The sequence below is a fragment of the Silurus aristotelis genome (genome assembly GCF_946808225.1).
Source record: "Silurus aristotelis genome assembly, chromosome: 8".
Lineage (NCBI taxonomy): Eukaryota > Metazoa > Chordata > Actinopteri > Siluriformes > Siluridae > Silurus > Silurus aristotelis.
Window position 1 is genome coordinate 8173682 of NC_139581.1, and position 20361 is coordinate 8194042.

Below are 20361 nucleotides of genomic sequence, written 5' to 3' on the forward strand. Positions count from 1 at the left end.
AAGTGACTCCTTGATGTGGAGGTTAAACAATTAGCTTTGAGAACTTCAATTCTGATCTGAGAAATCTCAAGTCAAATCAAGTTTATTTCTATAGCGCGTTTCACAACGGACATTGTCTCAAAGCAGCTTTACAGAATTTAAGAGTTAAGGTAAGCGATGTGTATTTATCCCTGATGAGCAGCCTGGGTGACTGTGGCAAGAAAAAACTCTCTTAGATGCTCCAAAGCAACTGAGAAAAACTGTAATACTAATACGGGTAGGAAAAAGAATGCTTTCCTGAGGTACTCCACTTCTTGTGTGTGTAAACCTGAGTAGGTAAAGGCTTATCTGTGAAGGTAAAAGTGAACAGGTATGTTTTTTAAAATCAAAAAGACACAGATACATCATGTTCTTTTTTTTAACAAAGGAATCAGGTCCCTACCCATTTTAAAGCAACTCTGAAGGGTACTTATTTGATTGTCAGTTTCAAGCTACGAGCCTTTCATGAGCTACCAAAAGCTTCCCCTTTCCATGGATTACAAAGATAATTAGAACAGGACAGGATCATTTTCTACCTTGCCTAGTTCAGGTATGGTATTATTATTGCTTCTAGCCACGCAGGTGGTGTGTGTCCTGATGCTCAGATTTTCTCCACATTTTTAAGAAGCTAAAACTAAACACTTAGCTTAAGGTGTTTTATTTACTGATAGTGAATCTTGTCCTGCCAGTCAGTGCTAACATTGGACCTCTATATGGAGCTCAAGATTTCCTCCTTGGTTATAAAGTTTCTTTATTTAAAGGTTTCTTTACTTGAAGATGTATTGTTTGAAATGTGTGGTGTTTTGAGCCAACAAGCTAGCAGAGACTTTTTGAATGTTACGCATCATACCTGAAATCATCTTTGTTGGTGTTTTTAGAGTTGGGACTCCTACTTTGTTTCTTTGTTTGCTATGAAAATTCTTGTTTTACCTGGTTATTGTTCTACATATTTTGGTTGGATCCTCTATTGTTAGGTGTTGGATAAAGGGATTTTCTTATGTTTTACGGTTTTCATCAGTTCTCATTTTAGTTTTCTTAAAGGTTTTGGGAAAATTTTGTCTGTAACTGATATTAATGTATATGTGAACCACTTTCATTTTCCCATCTTTGTACTCTTGTTGCATGTCTGTTTCTGCCATGCTTAAGAGGAATTTATTACTCACTCAGGTCATCTTATACATTTCATAGTGAATCGAGCAGTAATTCAGGTTCACATCTGGTTAAATCAATGGTCAGATAAATATTTGAGTTGTCATTTAGCAAAAAGATTATTTTTCCTGTTAAACATCTCTACATTCTTGCCTTTTGTGTTGTGTTGTTTTGTAGTAGCTGCTTTCCCATAATGGACTGTGGATTTTAAAATCACCCATAAGGGGGTTATGGGGTACAAATAACGTATGAGTTCTTCCTGGTCTTGTAATGTCCCAGAGCCATCAGGTGCTATATATAGAGCATAGAGTGGTGGTTTTATAGTATTATATGCCCTGCTGTAGTTTGGTGTCTACTGCAATGAGGTTATAGATTGTAATAAATATTTATAATATTTTGCCTAAACACCACCACATTTGTTATATTAATAATAATAATAATAATAATAATAATAATAATATCATCATCATCTTCAGACCAACATGGACACAGGCTATACAATATTTTTTCAAAATCTTGAAAGAATTCCTTGCAGTAGGCCAACAACATTATTTTAAATATTATAAATATAATACCGCAGATGCAAGTGGTTCTCTTTTGTGGAAACATGGCGCCACCTGATGGAAGAATGATCAGCAACTATTCATAGAAAAAGAACACACACACACACACACACACACACACACACACACACTCTTTGCAGCGACATGTGCCAAACTTCTGGTTTCATGTCAAAGTAAAAAGAGGAAACAAGAGATGGAAAACAGGAAGCAAGACTCTGGTAAGAAACTAATATATATATATATATATATATATATATAAAAACATAAACATTACTGTATGCAAATAACACCATTTTGACAATTGAAGCAACTGAGCATTGCATAAGAAAATATATATATGTATATAATATATGAACATATAGTATATAACTGCATTTAAAGAAAACTGGCAACCGTAACCCAAGGCTGCTGTTGTGTTACAAGTTTGCAAGGCTCATTAACTATTTAGCTCATGTTTCATCATACCATCATAACCATTGTTAGATTGCTACAATGATTGCTACACTGCACTTAAAGACACAAAAATAGCCACAACATTAAAACCACCAACAGGTGACAGGAATACATTTAATGGCATTAACTACAATGGTAAATCAAGTCAGCAATCGAACAGTGAGGTTTTTGTTTTTTAAGCCAGTATGTTGGAAGCACGGAAATAGACAGAAGTAAGGATTTAAGAGACAAGGTCAAACTATAACACAGTCAGATGACTGGAACAGAGATTCTCCAAAACAGCAGGATTGGGCTCTGTTCCTGTATATGCAGTGGTTGGTGCCTTAGAAAGGAAAGACAACTGGTAAATCAGTTACAGGGTCACGGGCACCTTCTTCATGTGTTCGAAGAATGGAGGCTTGTCCAGCTGGTCCGATCCAACACAAAAAAAACAATGGGCACATGAAGATCTCATCTGGACCATGCAGCAATGGAAGAAGGTGATATAGTTTGATGATTCATTATTTTTTCATTCATATTTTCTTTATCTGGACAGCCTGGTGTGTGTGTTTGTGAAGAAAACACCAGGATGCACTATGGGTAGAAAAGGTAGTGTAATGTTCTGGATAATGTTCTGCAGGAAAACCTTGGGTCCTGGCCCTATTACTCAAAAACATCGGAAGTACACCTTTTATTACAACTGTACTCCTTAATTGCAGTGGCCCCTTTCACTAGCATAATGTGGTCATCTTGATTTTTATTTGTATATCACTTAACAATGGACATCGAATCAAATCAGCTTTACACAGAAAGTGGTAATCAAATAATATAAGTTTGAACCATACAATTTTAGTTTTTTCCCCTAACAAATGAGCCAGTGGCGAGAATAAACTCCCTGAGATGATGAGAGGAAAAAACCATGTGAGGAACCAGAATCAAGGGGAAACCCCTCCTCATCCGGTGGCACAAAATGTCAATTTACCACCATTAATCTTCGTTTATGTACACACCGCAAAAATTGTTCAGGTACTCTTTGTTTTTTTTTAAGTTGCAGTCTTGGCAAGACTTACCCCAAATATCAATCTACAATCTAGAACTAGTCTTATATCCAACACCATTGTACCCACTGGATCTTTGTTTAGAAGAAACTCTGTTGTGCCGCTCTAAAACCTGCAGCGATTCTCATAACCACAGCACTGAAACAGAAATAAAACCATGTGCAAAATCAGATCACAAAGCAGAGAACAGTTTTGGTTTGGGTGAATTTTATTTACATTTAAAATCAGATATGAAAATGGTAGCCACCGGAGGCCAAGCCAGACACACCAACAGTGTCTCCATAGAAGAGGGGAAAACTTCCAGGTTGTGCAAGTTTGCTTTAGTTCTTTCCCCCCCCCCATTAGTAGAGCGAGACATCTGGTTTTATTAATGCAAAAAAAACACGTCAAGACACTGTTTGATTCATTTCATTTGGTTTGGAGTTGAGCGAGAGGAAATGCACTGCAATTTAAGTATAGTTTATATTAAAAAAAAAAAAAGAAAAAGAAAAGAAAAAGAAAAAAATTAATCCCAGCACAAAATATATTGAGCACTAAAGGTTCTCAATAGCTGGATGTAAATGTCAGTATATAATAATGATATAGTGGTAGCTAAAACTATTCCAAACATGTAAAAGTTATGTAAACTAAAAAATAGCTATCTTAGGATCTTTAAATAATTATAAGGCTATTAAATGTTAATAAAATGGTGTCTTTATTAAATAAGGACCAAAAGCATTATCTTGGGTAAATCTTTTTGACGTTCTAAAAAAAAAAAAAAAATATCTGCAGTGCATAGATGTTCTGAAATTCCTGTAAAAACCAGTGCAGGCTGTTGAAAACTCGGCATTGTCTGACAAAACAATCTGTCCCCTTCCAATATGGCAAACACTAACACATCATAACACCTAGCTAGTGTGGAATCTCCTGTTTTTCCATATCCATCTGTATAAACAGCAGTTTCTAGATTTCCAGTTGGAACGGTATCATTCCCTGTCCAAAGCACTGAACGCAGGCATGTCTCTGGTGTTAAAACTCTATAAAATCATCACAATACTCACACAACAAGCTGCACTATTTCAAAAGGACACACTCAAATTATAAACATCCACAAATATCAATCAATCAATACAGCCACTCGGACAATAATAATAATAAAAAGCCTAGCATTTAGGTGTGATATGGAAGACCATGATGTAATGAAATATATTTAATGTGATGTAAAAAAATAAGCAAATAATTATTTGAGGAAGACCATCATTCCAATCTGCCCCCCCACCCATATTGTAAAATGAAGTGTCCATAGCACCAGTGTCGAAATCAGATGCTACAAGTCGCTGTGCTTTTTTGGGGGTGGGGGGGTAAACGTATACAATCCAACTACAACTGATCTTTCGATTAAAAAGCCAAGTCTAAAGATAAGCTTGATTTTCCAATCACAAGCTTCCAATCACTGCTAGCTTTTCTTGAACTTTTTTTTTTTTTGGCTTGATGTTCTGTGTTGCAAATAGTTTTAAATGATACTAAATAAGCGAAGCTAGCTTTTAAAACACGCCGCTGTTTTCTTCTCTAGCAGCAGCTCTTTGACCTTCTGTAGCTAGCGAAGCTCGCTAACATTCGGACTGGAATTTTAAGAATTCAAACTGGGTGCAAATACAATATACTGCTCTTAGTTGCTAACTGGAGTCTTGCATTTTAAAAAAAAAAAAAAAAAAAAAAAAAGGGAAAAAAACAAAACAAACGGAGTCGGGACATTTAGTTGTGCGCTGAGGTCACTGGTGCTGTAGTTCAGGGTCATGTGCGAGATGCTCACTGATACTGCAGGTAGTTTTTTAGAGTCTGGGGAAGGGGGAGCGTGTGGATGTGGTGGATCCGATGTCGGCCAAGAGCTTGGCGAGCTGCTCTCCTGCATAGTTCCATCAGCGGCAGAGGTTCAGCTGCAGAAAAGAAAAACACACCAGCATTATAAGACAAACATTACACTGCAGATCATCCTGAATGGTGATACATCATTATTTATTTATTTATTTTTCCATTTAGGTGAACCAAAAACGATGCAACTATAATAACATTTTCTGCATTTCTCAATTTGCACGAGGTTTGACACTGGCGTTAGGAAGTAATTCACTACTGTACTTAAGTAGCTTCTTCGCATGTCTGCACTTTACTGAAGTATTTCCATTTGGGAGACTTTTACTTCACTACATCTCAAAGTCAAATATCTCTTTTTACTCAACTTGCGAAATCAGTCCTTCCTTTTTATTTCTTAGGGGATAAAAATTTAACCGGTCAAACAGGCAGCAAGCCACCAATCAGGGTAGAGCGAAAGTTCTGATTACCACTTGGTGGTATCTACTCATCACAAATATACAGTTTAGCATCAGTTTGACAGCAGGCAGAACATTTGGAGAGTAATAAATAATGGAAGAAACTCCTGACTCTAACTTGCCACAACACCTGTGCCCTTAATTGCGCTATTTTTTATTTATTAATTTTTTTTTTTTTTTTTTTTTTTTATGTAGTTTTGGGCTCATGATAATTTCAATAGATATTGATTACTGTTTGACACTATCATTCTATTAATAGACTGGTGTGCTGAGTGACATTTGAGTCTTTTCACATAAACTGAGTTGAAGCAAGAGTCTTGTGACAATCATGGAAAATTATATCCATAATAAATCAGAGGACTCTGGATTCTTAAGTATATTTGAAGGCAAATACTTTTGTACTTTTACTCAAGTGAAAGTTCAAAGGGAGCACTTTGACTTTTACTGGAGTAACATTTTACCTATTACGTCTCTACTTTAACCCAAGAACATGGTTTAACCGGACAGGGTGAGAATCCACTAATCAATCACTTACGCTCAAGTCCGTTGATGTACGTCATTGTGACCTCACAGTGTCCCCATACTGCGCTGACAATTGGGTACAGCCTTTTCCCCTTAAGGCCCCGAAAGGCTACGCCAAGGAAATGACCATCGGCACAAAACCCAAGAGTTCCCTCATCCATGTCCAAGACCACTAGAACCTCCTCAGGTACTGAAAAAGTGTCCTCGTCCTCCCCATTAAGGCTACATGGGTAGGAAGGCACTGGCCCCGAATAGCTTTTCCTGTCATGGTAAATTTTCCCTCGCCCCAAATCCCATCCCCAAGATTCTGCATCGCCGCCAACAAGTGCCGTGTATCCAATAGCATGCAGTGGTGCCCGAGAAGTCGCGACCCCGACCATGGCATGTGTGCCACGTTGCCGCACAGGCCACCGGATAGTCCAGGCGTGCAGGCCACGAGTGAAGCCAACTCTGCCCCGCACACAGTCAGTACTCTGTGCTACTGGATGGCGATGGAACGTCAGCCGGTCATCGTCTTTTATAAACAGGTTGAGTGAACGGTCATCGGGGTTCCAAGAATGCTCTAGTTGAGTGTCAGCATCTGCTGGAGGCATGTCCAGCAGCAGTTCCAGGCGCGGTGAGAAAGGGTGGCCTAACCCGTATCCTTGTCCATGCCTGCCAAGGGGTACAAGGGCCACCTGCAATGCCAGTGCGGCCCCTTCACACTCCTCAGCAGATTTCACCACGCCTGAGACCCTCTGCCCCATCACAGCGCCGCCATGGGCATAATCAACCACTCACTGGGTTACCTCATGGGTCTGGTGTATGAGGAGAGGTCTAACCAATCAGAAAGGTCTGTTCCATTTCATGAAGTAGAGGTGAAGAAAGAGCAGCACAAGGTCCTCTGTGGAGAGAAGAAAAATGTTAGAACTTGAAAGCGCAGGACAACTACCCCAGTCATCCTAAAGTTACTCCCAACAAATCTGTTCAGATGACCGCATTTCCCAAAAATACAAATGAAATCAGCCAGACTAGTTAACCCTTCTGCAAATATTGCACAACACACATTCAGCCTTTAACACACACAAACTTTTCCTCATAAACTACATTGAGCAACTATGGAATAAACACTTTTCTGTTTTGTTGTTGAGTGTGGAAGCCCTGTAGTGAAAACCTTTAGGAATGCTTGCAATGAAAAAAGGTGAGTAAAAACGAATAGCAGGAAATTAGGAATTAGCACCTGTTACACTGAACTTTATCATGTAATAGATTAGAAGGTGCAAAACTAGAAAAAGTGGAAAAGGGAGTAACAGAACATTAACATCTCCAATCTCAAAAAAATAAGCCATTAGAAAGCTGTTTGAATGCTAACCGTTTTAAAACAACTATTAGAAATCTGTCTCTGATGTGAAATTGAGCTCAATTGTACTCATCTTAAGAGAGTTTAAAAATTTTCCTTTCTCTTTCATAGTTCCTGAGACTCTGTGTCTATAAAACACTGCACATTTAATGACTGCTTTTTAAAAAAAACTTCAACTTCATGAGGAGGTAAAAAAACAAAAAGAGCATTCCAGTTCTCAAACGTCCATCTGAGGAAAGCGGGTTACAAACACATTACCAAAAAATAGAACGCCAATTTAGCGTAGTCCCATAAAACAGAGGGGCGCAAACACTGTTGCTTAGAGACTACTCTCAAAGCCCGAAATCATGCTGTCCTAATAGCGAAGAGAAATAACCAAAGCTAAAAAGTGCTAGTTTTGTGAATTTTGTTCCATCTTAAGTTAAATTATTTATATCTTCAAACCCCAAACCACATGGCAAAACAGATACGGTGGTTTAAAGCAGCGGTCCCCAACCTTTTTTGCGCCATAAAAACTGGTATTTTCTAAATACAATAATAAATGTGAATCCACTGTGTTGTTTTTTGTTCATTTTGCTCGCTTGGGGGTTTCAATTTAGCGGTAATGTATTAGCAGGAGCAGCCCCTTTAAGAAGGTAGTGGATGGAGGTAAGACATGTGACCGAGGCATCATGACATGCATCAAGTGTGAGTCATAGACATGTGGTGGAGAGAATCCGGATCTATATATCCAAAATAAAACACCGTTCAGAATTAGATAAATAAAACGGAAATAATCTAAGTTATGTATTCTTTTTGTGCGGCCGGGTACCAATTGACCCACGGACCAGGGGTGGGGGACCAGTGATTTAAAACACAGTTTTACATGTTGGTGACCACAACAAAAACGCAAAGCATTTTAATCAGGACAGTTAGGTGAGGGTACTTGGGTACATTGCGAAATGATCCTTCATTACATAATAGCTGTAACCACACAGTTTGGTGCAAGGCAGACTCTACTCAATGGTCAGGATTCGATTGTCATTTGACAAGTGGCAGACATATTTCAACATCCACTGTTCAGGGAAGACTGAATTAGTCAGGACTTAATTGTCCAATTGTGGCAAAGGAACCATTATTTTGGAAGAACAACAAGCAAAAGAGACTTGTCTTGGGCAAAGGAATACAATGACAAGACAGAGCAGTGGAAAATCTATAATTTGGTCTGATGATTTTTCATTCTAACCACCATGTCTTAGATGTACAGAGGGTGAAGCATGGAGGAGGAGGTGTGTTTGTTTTACCGGTGACACTGTTGGATTGTAGCATTTTGCAGCTACATGCCATCCCGTTCGGTTTGCACTTAGCGGGAACATTATGTGTGTCCAACAGGACAATGACTAAAACATAGCTCTAGATTGTGTAAGAGCTATTAACTTAAGAAGGAAAGTGATGGATTGCTGCATTAGATGACCTGGCCTCCACAATCATCTGATCTAAATCCAGTTAAGATGATTTGGGATGAGTTGGACAGGAGAGTGAAGGAAGCCAACAAGTACTCAGCATCTCTGGGAACTCAAGATTGTTCCTGGTGACTACATAATGAGACTGACTGAGAGAATGCCAAGAGTTTTCAAACCTGTCATCAAAGCAAGAGGTGGCAACTTTGAAAAATCAAAAATATATAAACATACTCAGGGTTATTTAAGGCCTGGGTAATTTATGTTTTTTTTTGTTTACTACATAACTCCATAAGGGTTCTTTCATCGTTTGAATGTCATCAGTATTCATGTACAATACAATATGTGTGATCAGTCAAAAATGGAAAATTCCAAAAGGGATAAATAAAAACAATTTACACTGATCATTCAGTTTCAAAGTTTTTACCCCCCTGCCTCATACACATTCTATCAAAGGCTTTTTTATAAAAAATAAACCATAAAAATCTTCATCAAACATGTTTTTGTTAGTATGGCACTAAAACCTGCAGCACTTAAAATGAAACTATAGAATATTAGTTGACTTTCAGAGAGTTCGCGATCAAATCTGTGAATACTACTTCCAGCAGATGAGAAAGACAGTGAGAAAGAAGAGAAAGAATTTATTTCAATCATTAACACATACACCAATGCAACTCATCCCATAAGAGAACATGCAACCAAGATGTAAAAGTAAAAGAGCGGATCAACAAAAAGTGATCTGAGAGAACGGGAGTAATGACCGTATCAAAGAATCCCACTTGTTAAAACTCTTACAGGGGGGAATTATAGCCCCCATCCTCTTATACAAGATCACAATGCAGAAATATTACTGATTTCTATTACCTAATGCAAAAAAAATGAAGAAAACCAAAGACTCCCACAAATGAATCAGATTTTAGAGTCTTTGTATGTAATAGTGTGTCAATAGCAAATGTCATGCAACAATGATCCTTTTTACAATCTTCTTAGCAATGAGCTTTTGTATTAGTGCAGAAATGACTGTCACCGCTCTGAAAACAGATACAGCCTACACTTTATAATAAAATGTCTCAATTTTATATTTTTCACTCGTATTTTGCTGTAAGCACCACATTATGTATATAGTCTTAATTTCTTTAATAATTTTTTTTCCCCTGTCTGCCTCTTAGGCTTTGATCGTCAACAAAGTCCACTTTATATATTGCTAACAAAGTATGTCAAACATTACGATTACAAGGCGATTTATAGTCTTTCTTCTTGGTTAAAAAAAGTTTACAGCAGCATTGCACTTTCTTTATACAGCTTTGAACAATACAGCAGCAAATGCACAGAATTTCACATGTAGATATGAAAAGAAAGAAAAACAAAATGTTAGTAATCCATAAAAGGGACAGGATTAACTCTATTAGAGGGAATGAGACTGGGGAGCCTTAGAAAGGTGTCCAGTATGATGAAAGAAAAATTTATTAAAGCTGAGCCATTTCTTCTTCTTCTTTCGGCTGCTCCCATTAGGGGGCGCCACAGCGGCTCATCCGTCTCTATACCCCTCTGTCCTCTGCATCTGTTTTTTTTTAAACCAACTCCCTGCATGTCTTCCCTCACCACATCCATGAACCTCCTCCTCGGCCTTCCTCTTTTCCTCCTTTCTGGTGGCTCCATCCTCAGCATTCTCCTACGATATACCCCATGTTCCTCCTCTGCACATGTCCAAACCATCTCAATCTCGCCTCCCTCACCTTGTCTCCAAAACGTCCTACATGATCTGTCCCTCTAATAAACTCATTTCTAAGCCTGTCCATCCTCGTCACTCCCAACGAAAACCTCAACATCTTCAGCTCTGCCACCTCCAGCTCCACCTCCAAAAGGTAAATTTCAAAAGGTAAAAAGTAACTTTTGCACACCGAGCTATAAATCTGTGAAATGTTACATGGCTTCAATTTCACAAGACACCTATTTTATAAATCAATCGCTTGAGCGTGTTAGAACCCCTGTAATTTCGCCACAACTTATCTACACAAACACACTAAAGCCTGGTAGCCGATGTACCATCACAAGACCTCCATTTCAAACGTTTCCGCGTTTCTTTCTTTAATGATCAAGCTAAAAGTAGTTATTCCTATTACACTGTATACTGTAATTGTGTTTTAGACTGAACTAAAAAATAAAACGTTCTAAACAACTAGGGATTTGGCATATTTCTGGTTTACAAAATGTAATGGTGACAGACAAAAATGCAAACAGAAGCACCAACAGCTGGCAGGAGTTGCGCGGTTGTTAAGTACCACCATGTGCACTGATGCGTGTGGCCTGCATGTTCAAATTTAAACATTTTCTCAATACAATGTTTTTATTAATTGTCTCAGGGTTTACTGGCTATTGACAGAACACAAAGATATGATGTACTTAAAGAAGTTTAAACTCTGACTGAAAAATCACTATGCTTACTTTTTTGTTTTTTTTCCTGTAATCCTACTTGTTTGACCTCTCCCCATGTTTACAGTAATGATTTATAACCCGACCGCCCGGTGTAGCATAGCTCCCATGCGAGGTACGTTATTTTGCTCATTTTAGAATGAAATCTATATATGGATTTCTGTGAAGCTGCTTTGTGGCATTGCTTAAAAGTACCTCAGAAATTCAAACTACCAGATACCAGATTGTCTATACTTGCTGCAAAATGTTGAGTAAAATCTGACACTGATGTTGAGAAAATGAGCTTGGGTGAACACTTAAAAGTTGTAAATCTATACAGTGATTACATACGCGTAGTTGTACTCTCATTAGCATTACCATTTGACCAACTAACCTCAAAAGCTAAAAGCAGACATCTAACTTTAGATCTACATCTGAAGCAAATAAACCCCGGAAAGAGCTAAATGTGTGGGCTGAGAGAGTTTTGCATCCCCTAACTGTAAATTATTCATACCTGCCAGGCCATTACTAACAATAGCAGACAAAAGCCACAGGGTGAAACTGATACTGAGGTCCAAGTCAAGGACAGTTCCTGGATATTTTAATTGGGACAGTTTGTACGTAGTGTCAGGTGAGGACACTGTGTATCGCCGCTCCACCTCGGTCTAAAAAACTAACATTTTCGAAAGAAGAATTGAACAAGTGTATATGTATATTTTAATTTTATATGTATATATATGTATATTTTGTATATTTTAATCAGCGTTGGGCTGAGATTTTGCATGCTCAGCTGTATATAGAGTATTAAATGCTTTCAGAACTCTAAGTGGACCAATAAAGAAAGCACTGCTGTACTGTACTGTGTATTTGTGAAAGCAGAAAGCTTCCAAAAGGGGGAAAGTATCAACAAGTGGTTAAGACATTGGACTTTGGATCGGACGGCCACAAGTTCAAATCTCAGCAGCACCAAGCTGCCACTGCAGGGCCCTTGAGAAAGGCCCTTAACTCAACCAAATGCTATAAATGTAACTAACAAATTTTAACTTGATCTATATTTGGAACAATGGCCTCTAATAACAAAGTTTCATTAAAAAAATGTAAGACCAGGATTTACATGGAGTATGTGGTGTTTCTTATAAACTTAGATTTCACAATACAGCTAGGAACACTGTGTGTTTGACCCATCCTCATGCTGACCCCGGTGTCAGGAACATCTCTTTGCATGCCAGAGAGACATTATAAACAATACAGAAGAGAATAAAGAAGAACGGAAAGCAAAAACGAAGAGGAAGTAAAGTCTGGGGTTCAAAGGGGCCATTTCCTTCTTCCCTCTAGGAGCCAGGGCATTCTCCTGTGAATATCATCATCAACTTGGCTACCAAAATGACTGACGAGCTACAACTTGACAAAACCAAGCAGCCTGGATAGAAACAGTTACACTTAATCGGGACACGTCACACAATACTGAGATCCCTGACTGTATTAAGGCTGAACACATGCAGTAGTTAACCTTGTGAGGTACGATATATTGATAAAATATCAATATTTATCAAAAGTGAGAATTTAGTCCAAAATCTCCATGAGCTTTAGGAACAGCCTTTATTTGTCACATGTACACTACAGCACAGTGAAATTATTTTCTTCACATACAGTGAGGAAAATAAGTATTTGAACACCCTGCTATTTTGCAAGTTCTCCCACTTAGAAATCATGGAGGGGTCTGAAATTGTCATCGTAGGTACATGTCCACTGTGAGAGACATAATCTAAAAAAAAAAATCCAGAAATCACAATGTATGATTTTTTAACTATTTATGTGTATGATACAGCTGCAAATAAGTATTTAAACACCTGAGAAAGTCAATGTTAATATTTGGTACAGTAGCCTTTGTTTGCAATTACAGAGGTCAAATGTTTCCTGTAGTTTTTCACCAGGTTTGCACACACTGCAGGAGGGATTTTGGCCCACTGTCGCTGAGAAACACGGAGTTTGAGCTCCCTCCAAAGATTCTCTATTGGGTTTAGGTCTGGAGACTGGCTAGGCCACACCAGAACCTTGATATGCTTCTTACAGAGCCACTCCTTGGTTATCCTGGCTGTGTGCTTCAGGTCATTGTCATGTTGGAAGACCCAACCTCGACCCATCTTCAATGCTCTAACTGAGGGAAGGAGGTTGTTCCCCAAAATCTCGCAATACATGGCCCCAGTCATCCTCTCCTTAATACAGTGCAGTCGCCCTGTCCCATGTGCAGAAAAACACCCCCAAAGCATGATGCTACCACCCCCATGCTTCACAGTAGGGATGGTGTTCTTGGGATGGTACTCATCATTCTTCTTCCTCCAAACACGTTTAGTGGAATTATGACCCAAAAGTTCTATTTTGGTCTCATCTGACCACATGACTTTCTCCCATGACCTCACCTAACCCTAACCCTGACCCCACGAGGTGAGATCTTGCATGGAGCCCCAGTCCGAGGGAGATTGACAGTCATGTTTAGCTTCTTCCATTTTCTAATGTTTGCTCCAACAGTGGACCTTTTTTCACCAAGCTGCTTGGCAATTTCCCCGTAGCCCTTTCCAGCCTTGTGGAGGTGTACAATTTTTTGTCTCTAGTGTCTTTGGACAGCTCTTTGGTCTTGGCCATGTTAGTAGTTGGATTCTTACTGATTTTATGGGGTGGACAGGTGTCTTTATGCAGCTAACGACCTCAAACAGGTGCATCTATTTAGGATAATAAATGTAGTGGAGGTGGACATTTTAAAGGCAGACTAACAGGTCTTTGAGGGTCAGAATTCTAGCTGATAGACAGTTGTTCAAATACTTATTTGCAGCTGTATCATACAAATAAATAGTTTAAAAATCATATATTGTGATTTCTGGATTTTTTTTTTTTTTAGATTGTGTCTTTCACAGTGGACATGCACCTACGATGACCTTTTCAGATCACTCCATGATTTCTAAGTCGGAGAACTTGCAAAATAGCAGGTTGTTTAAATACCTATTTTCCTCACTGTATCTTGGCTTGTTCAGAAGCGCAGGGTCAGCATTGATACAGCGCCCCTGGAGGACAGAGGGATAAGGGCCCAAGTGCTGCAGCTTGTTAATACCAGGTCTTGAGACCCCGACCTTCCGATCAGAATCCCAGCACCTTAACCACTCCTCTACCATATCTTTAACATTCCAGTCGTCAAAATATGCACTACATTATTTAACTGTTTTTTTCTCAGGACAGACTTGCACCAGCTCAGCAACTGAGGGATGACAAGATTCTCTGATTCGCATTGGTGCATCGGCACAAGAGTTAACGATGCGATGCATTGATTTTTCAAAAATTGTGCATGGGATCCACGTTGGCATTTGTATCATGACATTGCTTTAAACATATCGGCATTGGTAAAAAAAAAAATATTTATAATTATTAGTAGATGCGCTACACTTTGACCAATATTTGAAATGTAGATTGATTTTCTCCTCACTAAACAGTTTCTCAAGCGCGTTCTCTCAGCACCACTGCTGCTGCTGATATGAATATGACATACCGCAACACTACGGAGATCGAACAGTGTCCTGAGAGTCACAGAATATAGATTTAGATGTTCCAACGTTCAAAAACTGAGCGATATTCAAATCTGACTTAATTCACCTCCAGCCTGAACAATAGCCCCTACCATAACAGATAAATGCTGTTACACGCGAACCTCTTTCATCCCTCATTTGCATTACAGACGGCAAAACAAGGTACCACTGCAACAAATAACGATCATATGCAAAACAACGTGGCAGTTCATAGAGAACCGCCAAAGTCTACACACTAAAACACAGAGGAATTAGTGATGGACATTATATTTAATTTAATACAATCTAAACGGGATCAAATATTAATCCGATGCTTGCCGTAATAAGAAATCAAATTCTTAATGTCATTTTGAGCAAAAAGTTGCTCTATACTTGTTACATGTATATTACAGGACAGTGATATTTCTTTACATATCACAACGATGTTGGGGAGCTGTGGTCAGCCATGATGCAGCACCCCTGGAGCATAGAGGGTTTAAGAGCAACTCATAGATCATAAGATCATAAACAAACAAATGATCGCATTAAATTATCTCTATACGTTTCAGGTCTCTAATATTGTCCTTTTCAAAAATGGTTGCTGAAAAGTATTTACTTTATATTTGGAGTATTTGATCAGATAACGCTAGCTGGGTAAAATTCGTCACGAGGAACTTTGACAACAGGTTTGCCAGTCTGGAAGTTTGAAACCATTTCATAAGCTTGAATAGAGATTGGAAAAAAAAAGGAGAAAGACAAACAGAAAGAAAAGGTGACAGGCAGAAAGACAGTTACTGTTAGAAAGACAGGTGACAAATTTAAACAATACAAGTACAAAGTGAAATGGAATGGAATGAGAGAATGCCAAGTAGATAGATGGCAAGAGAGTTATTAAGAAAAAGACTAAGTGAGTGAGAGAATGATAAACGCAGATTGATCGTTTTGTCAGTTCGAGTTTGAAACATTTCAAGCCAGGCTCTGAAACCAGGTCAATGCAAGTCCATAGGAGCTCTGAGGATATCTGATCATACACAGCGAGAAAATTTGTTCTTTTTTTAAAGTGTGATGATTAAGAAGAGGCTGAATTGGTGACTGTAGCTTGAAAGATTACACCAGTCCAAACCTTTTAATGGAAAGCCACTGAACTGCAAAAACAGCATTGTAATGTAAACTCAGGGTAAATAGAAATTCATTCATGAAAAAAATATAATTGGCATTTCTTGAGAGCAATGTTAAGTCTAATAGGACTTTCCTACTAAATATAAGCAGTTTGGTCAGCTATATTAAAAAAGAAAAAAAAAAAAAAAGGGAAATCCTCCATTTCAGCTCCAGTTTCACATGTATAAAGATACCCATTTACTGTATATGAATATAATGAACCTATAAACTTTTTCAGCTTCTCCCATTAGGGGTCAAAACAGCGGATCATCCGCATGTTTGATTTGGCACATATTTTTACGCTGGATGCCCTTCCTAACGCAACCCTCCCCATTTATCCAGCTAGGGACGGCACTAAGGCTTGTGCAACCCTAATGGCTGGGGTTGGTTCCCTGACCGGGGATCGAACCCGGGCCGCAGCGGTGAGAGCACCGCATCCTAACCACTAGACCACCAGGGAACCTAGTATGATGAAGCTTTGATAAACCTAATAAACCTCTGTTACACAACATGAAGCAGACTTGTAGAATGCAGATCGTTCTGGGTTTGGATTTAAAACAGCCGAGTAAGAATTCATTGTCCCCTCGCATGGCACATCTTTCCTATTGATGTCCTACAGAACTTTCCAACGGCAAAACACCCATTTTTATTAACCGTTTTCATGACTGCAAACATGTCTACGGAACCAGAACAGCGAATAAACGGGTAAAACAGCTATAACATCAGGCATATTTTAATCCTCATCACTTTAGTGTAGTTGATTCATGCGCAATTTCATCTGCTGGGTTTCTGTTCAAACACTAGCAACATTTTTTCTTCATGCTTTGTTCGATCTGATCAAGGTTTTATTTATAGAATAGCTGTTAAATTACCCCATCATTAAGGTAAACATCTATTCTATCTCTAAATCTATGTCAAAGTCATGTTTACAAATATTTGCCTAAAATATCAGACTGCCATTTTTTTTTATTTTAAAATGTGTAAACACACAATGCTAGAACACGAATAAACACTCGCCACAACTCGTCTAGATAAAGTATACCAGAACCATTCATCCGAGGTCAATTCGAAATATCTATAAATGCCCGAGCTCATATACGAGCATCTCTGCATCACTAATTGTGTTTTTTAATTAAAAGATTTCCACTGAGCAATAACTGAAGCTGTAGGACTCACGTTCTTAGGATGCAGATAAGAATGGAGAGATTAATACCCTCATACAGACTTCATCTAGAAATGATGTACCAATGTTTTTTCTTCCGGTTAATCAAAAAGCATAAAACACATCTCAAACACTACAACACAGAGGCGGCTTTGCTGTTGCAACAAAACGCACAATGAGTTTTTACACGCTCTCACCAAAACACGGATAATAAACCAGTAGTAAACGAAATAGCGCTCGTGTCCATCACTTCCTGTTTTGGATAAAAAAAAAAAAAAAAACTGTGCAGTCAGAACTGAAACAGAAGGTAAAACAGAGTCAGCATTGCAGTACCATATAAAAGATATTACAGTCAGTAAACTAGTAGAAAATGTGGAAATTTTAGCATTAAAACTTGTGATCAGGTTCAATCGATATGATCTGTATATTAGACTACTTGAGAAAAAGAAAGTTTATTTATTTATTACTATTATTATTATTATTATTTATAATTATGTTAAGAACTGAATAAATTTTTGGAGCCTGAAAAAGGTTAAAATTAATAATAAAAACACAACGATATCAAGATATATATTGAGTAAACTACACGTTATGGTTGATGGTTATTTGAAGTGTGACTATTAGAATAAAACTAATAAGAATAAACATATCACACTTTACAGAATATATCTTTATACCATGTTATGACTGTGTACCATGTTTTGAAAATGGGTTGAACTGTTACTGTTATAATAAATCCAATAATAATAATAAATAATATAAAAAAATTTAATAAAAAACACTTAAAAATAAATATATACTTAACAGAATATATCTTTATACCATGTTATGACCCTGTAACACATCCTGGAGATGATTTGAACTGTTATTGTTATAATACACAATAATAAATAAATAAACAATAGAAAAATAAAAGATGTATTCAGTAAAGTATATATATATATATATATATATATCTCATGTTATAACTCTGGTGACTGTAACTGATTTCCTGGAGATGATCTGAACTGTTCTTGAGATATACAATGCATAAATACATGAACTCAACCATTCTGGCCACTATGTCACAATTAAACACCAAACACTCAAAGCAAACAAGCTGACAGGCAGGTTTTTAAGGGTTTTTAAAGGTTTTCCATCTGCTGCAGGAAGTCTGGATTAAAAGGCGACACACGGAGCTGCGGGTTCAAATTCATTACAAAGGAACAACAAACACAAACAAAGTGGCCACGTTGGAGCTACTCACGCCTCGGGGATTACAACTTTTCTCCGGAAGGAAAATAAATAAATAAACAAACAATCAATTGACAGGAAACAACACCGGAATCACCCCCATCATCCAACACCCAATCGCCATCATTCATACCTGTGAGTGTGTGAGTGTGTGTGGACAAAAAGAGCCGACAATCTGCTGCCTTTAAACCCGCTTTACGCCTTCAAAAGGAAACAGAGAACACGGCTTTGTTATAGAGGTGCCCAGACAGTGACGTCACGGCCAAACCGGAAGTGATCCTTCGGTGTTCGTTGTTATATTTATTATTCCTTTTTTTTTTCTTTTTTTTTTTTACAAATACATTTGAGCGAATAAGCGCATTTATTCCCATAAATGCGTATAATTTAATATACGAGTCGTTTTCCTGATTGGTTCCAAACAATATTTGATACGATTCCCATTTACGCGGTGGGGAAACGACACTTCCCATGAGCACGTGCTCTCCGGGAGAACCAGTGTCATGCAGCGTTCACTTGCTTCTCGATTTCACGTGTGTCTCTGTATATAAATGCAGCAACTCGTTAGAGACACTGTATACAAAAAGATTGTGTATACTCAGATACATGGACTAAAATTCTGATTCACTTACGTTATATATATATATATATATATATATATATATATATATATATATATATATATATATATATATATATATATATTCTCCCATGACTATTTATTACATTATTTTCAACACTCTATTGTCTTCATTTCATAGCTTTCCTTTCCATTGCGCTGTCTCCAGGAGAGTATGTTTATGTTAGAGTTTTTATCCAATCATATTTCAGCCATCCAGTGTTGCCAGGGTCCAAAGAAATCTGCCTGGACGCCTTCAGAATCAACATTGCAGGCGTGTGTAGATTCAAATACATAACAAGGAAACTGTTGCTTTAATTAACCAATCAGATTGCAAGTTTGTGACACTGAGGCCATCTAGCAGGCGTACAATAACGTCACCATTATTAACTTCCTTGGATTGGATGGTCAGAAAGCGCACTTTAAACCGCATCTGTAGCAAACTGCACAAGCTCAAATATATTTGTGTGTACTTAATAATTTTTTATTCGTTTCACAATAGTTGACAAAGGAGAATAATTTGATTTAGTCACAGATATGCTTATAAGATCATTTTCAACATGAACCATTTATAATTTTTCATTCAAGCATTTTCTTTCCTGTAGATATTTTGCACAAAAAGACACGATTTGTTTTATTTTCAAATCCTCAGGAAATCCGTAATCCATGGGATTTCCGTCGTTGGAGAACTGTCATCTTTTATGTTGATATTGATGGTTCTACTAGAGATGATATATGCTTCTCAGCTGTGGCTGAAGTAAAAGGGGACTTGCTGAATCAATTTATTTGGGTTCCTTTCTTTAGTAATGCCATTCATTCTTCCTTTATACTGCGTTTCTGTATATTACTGCTTTCTATAGCCGTGGTGTCATTATTACGGTATTATGAGTTGGATTGATTTAGGCAGGAATCACAAAACATTTGATGCATAATGTGCAAACAACTGGGTAGAATTAACAATACATGAATAATTATGCATGAATAGTACCTTCATTCATGCAAGTTAAGTGTCTGTGCAAAGACTCTGTGTTTTATCGAGTCCTGTGCGACTCAAAGCATTTTGGAGGGTTATGTGCAAACCAGAGTGCTAATGTGCATAGTGTACAGTGTGTAGTGCAGTTTAGAATGTCTTAGGAAGTTCAGAAGAGTGTACGAGGAGTTAAAGAGCATGGGGAAGGAACGACTTCCTCAGTCTGTCAGTGGAACAGGGCAGTAACAGCAACCTTTCACTGAAGCTGCTCCTCTGCCTGGAGATGATGCTGTGCAGTGGATGCAGTGGATTGTCCATGATTGATATGAGGCTGCTTAGCATACGTCTCTCTGCCACTGATGTCAGGCTGTCCAGCTCTGAGCCCACAACCGAGCCTGCCTTCCTCTCCAGCTTGTCCAGACGTGAGGCG

General features: G+C 38.1%; 1 protein-coding gene across 2 annotated transcripts; it reads right to left on the reverse strand.

Moving 5' to 3' along the window:
* Positions 1-3410: 3410 nt before the first annotated feature.
* Positions 3411-18614, reverse strand: spsb4b (splA/ryanodine receptor domain and SOCS box containing 4b). 2 transcript variants are annotated; one of them, XM_083548130.1, is made up of 3 exons: positions 18479-18614; positions 6062-6931; positions 3411-5136 (listed from the first exon to the last, which is right to left on the reverse strand). In XM_083548130.1, the coding sequence occupies exons 2-3, from the start codon at positions 6792-6794 to the stop codon at positions 5009-5011; spliced, it is 861 nt and encodes a 286-aa protein (XP_083404256.1). In that variant the 5' UTR covers positions 6795-6931; positions 18479-18614; the 3' UTR covers positions 3411-5008. The 2 variants fall into 2 exon arrangements, with proteins under 2 accessions (XP_083404256.1, XP_083404257.1); XM_083548131.1 differs by lacking the exon at positions 18479-18614 and adding an exon at positions 18359-18419.
* Between the last annotated feature and the right edge of the window lie 1747 nt (positions 18615-20361).

Bases quoted from the DNA above. Each gene is read 5' to 3' on its own strand.
- spsb4b (XM_083548130.1), bottom strand. From the start codon at position 6,794: ATGGGGCAGAGGGTCTCAGGCGTGGTGAAATCTGCTGAGGAGTGTGAA. The intron at 5,137-6,061 runs GTAAGTGATTGA...TCTTTTCTGCAG, and splicing joins GTACATCAACGGACTTGAGC to CTGAACCTCTGCCGCTGATG.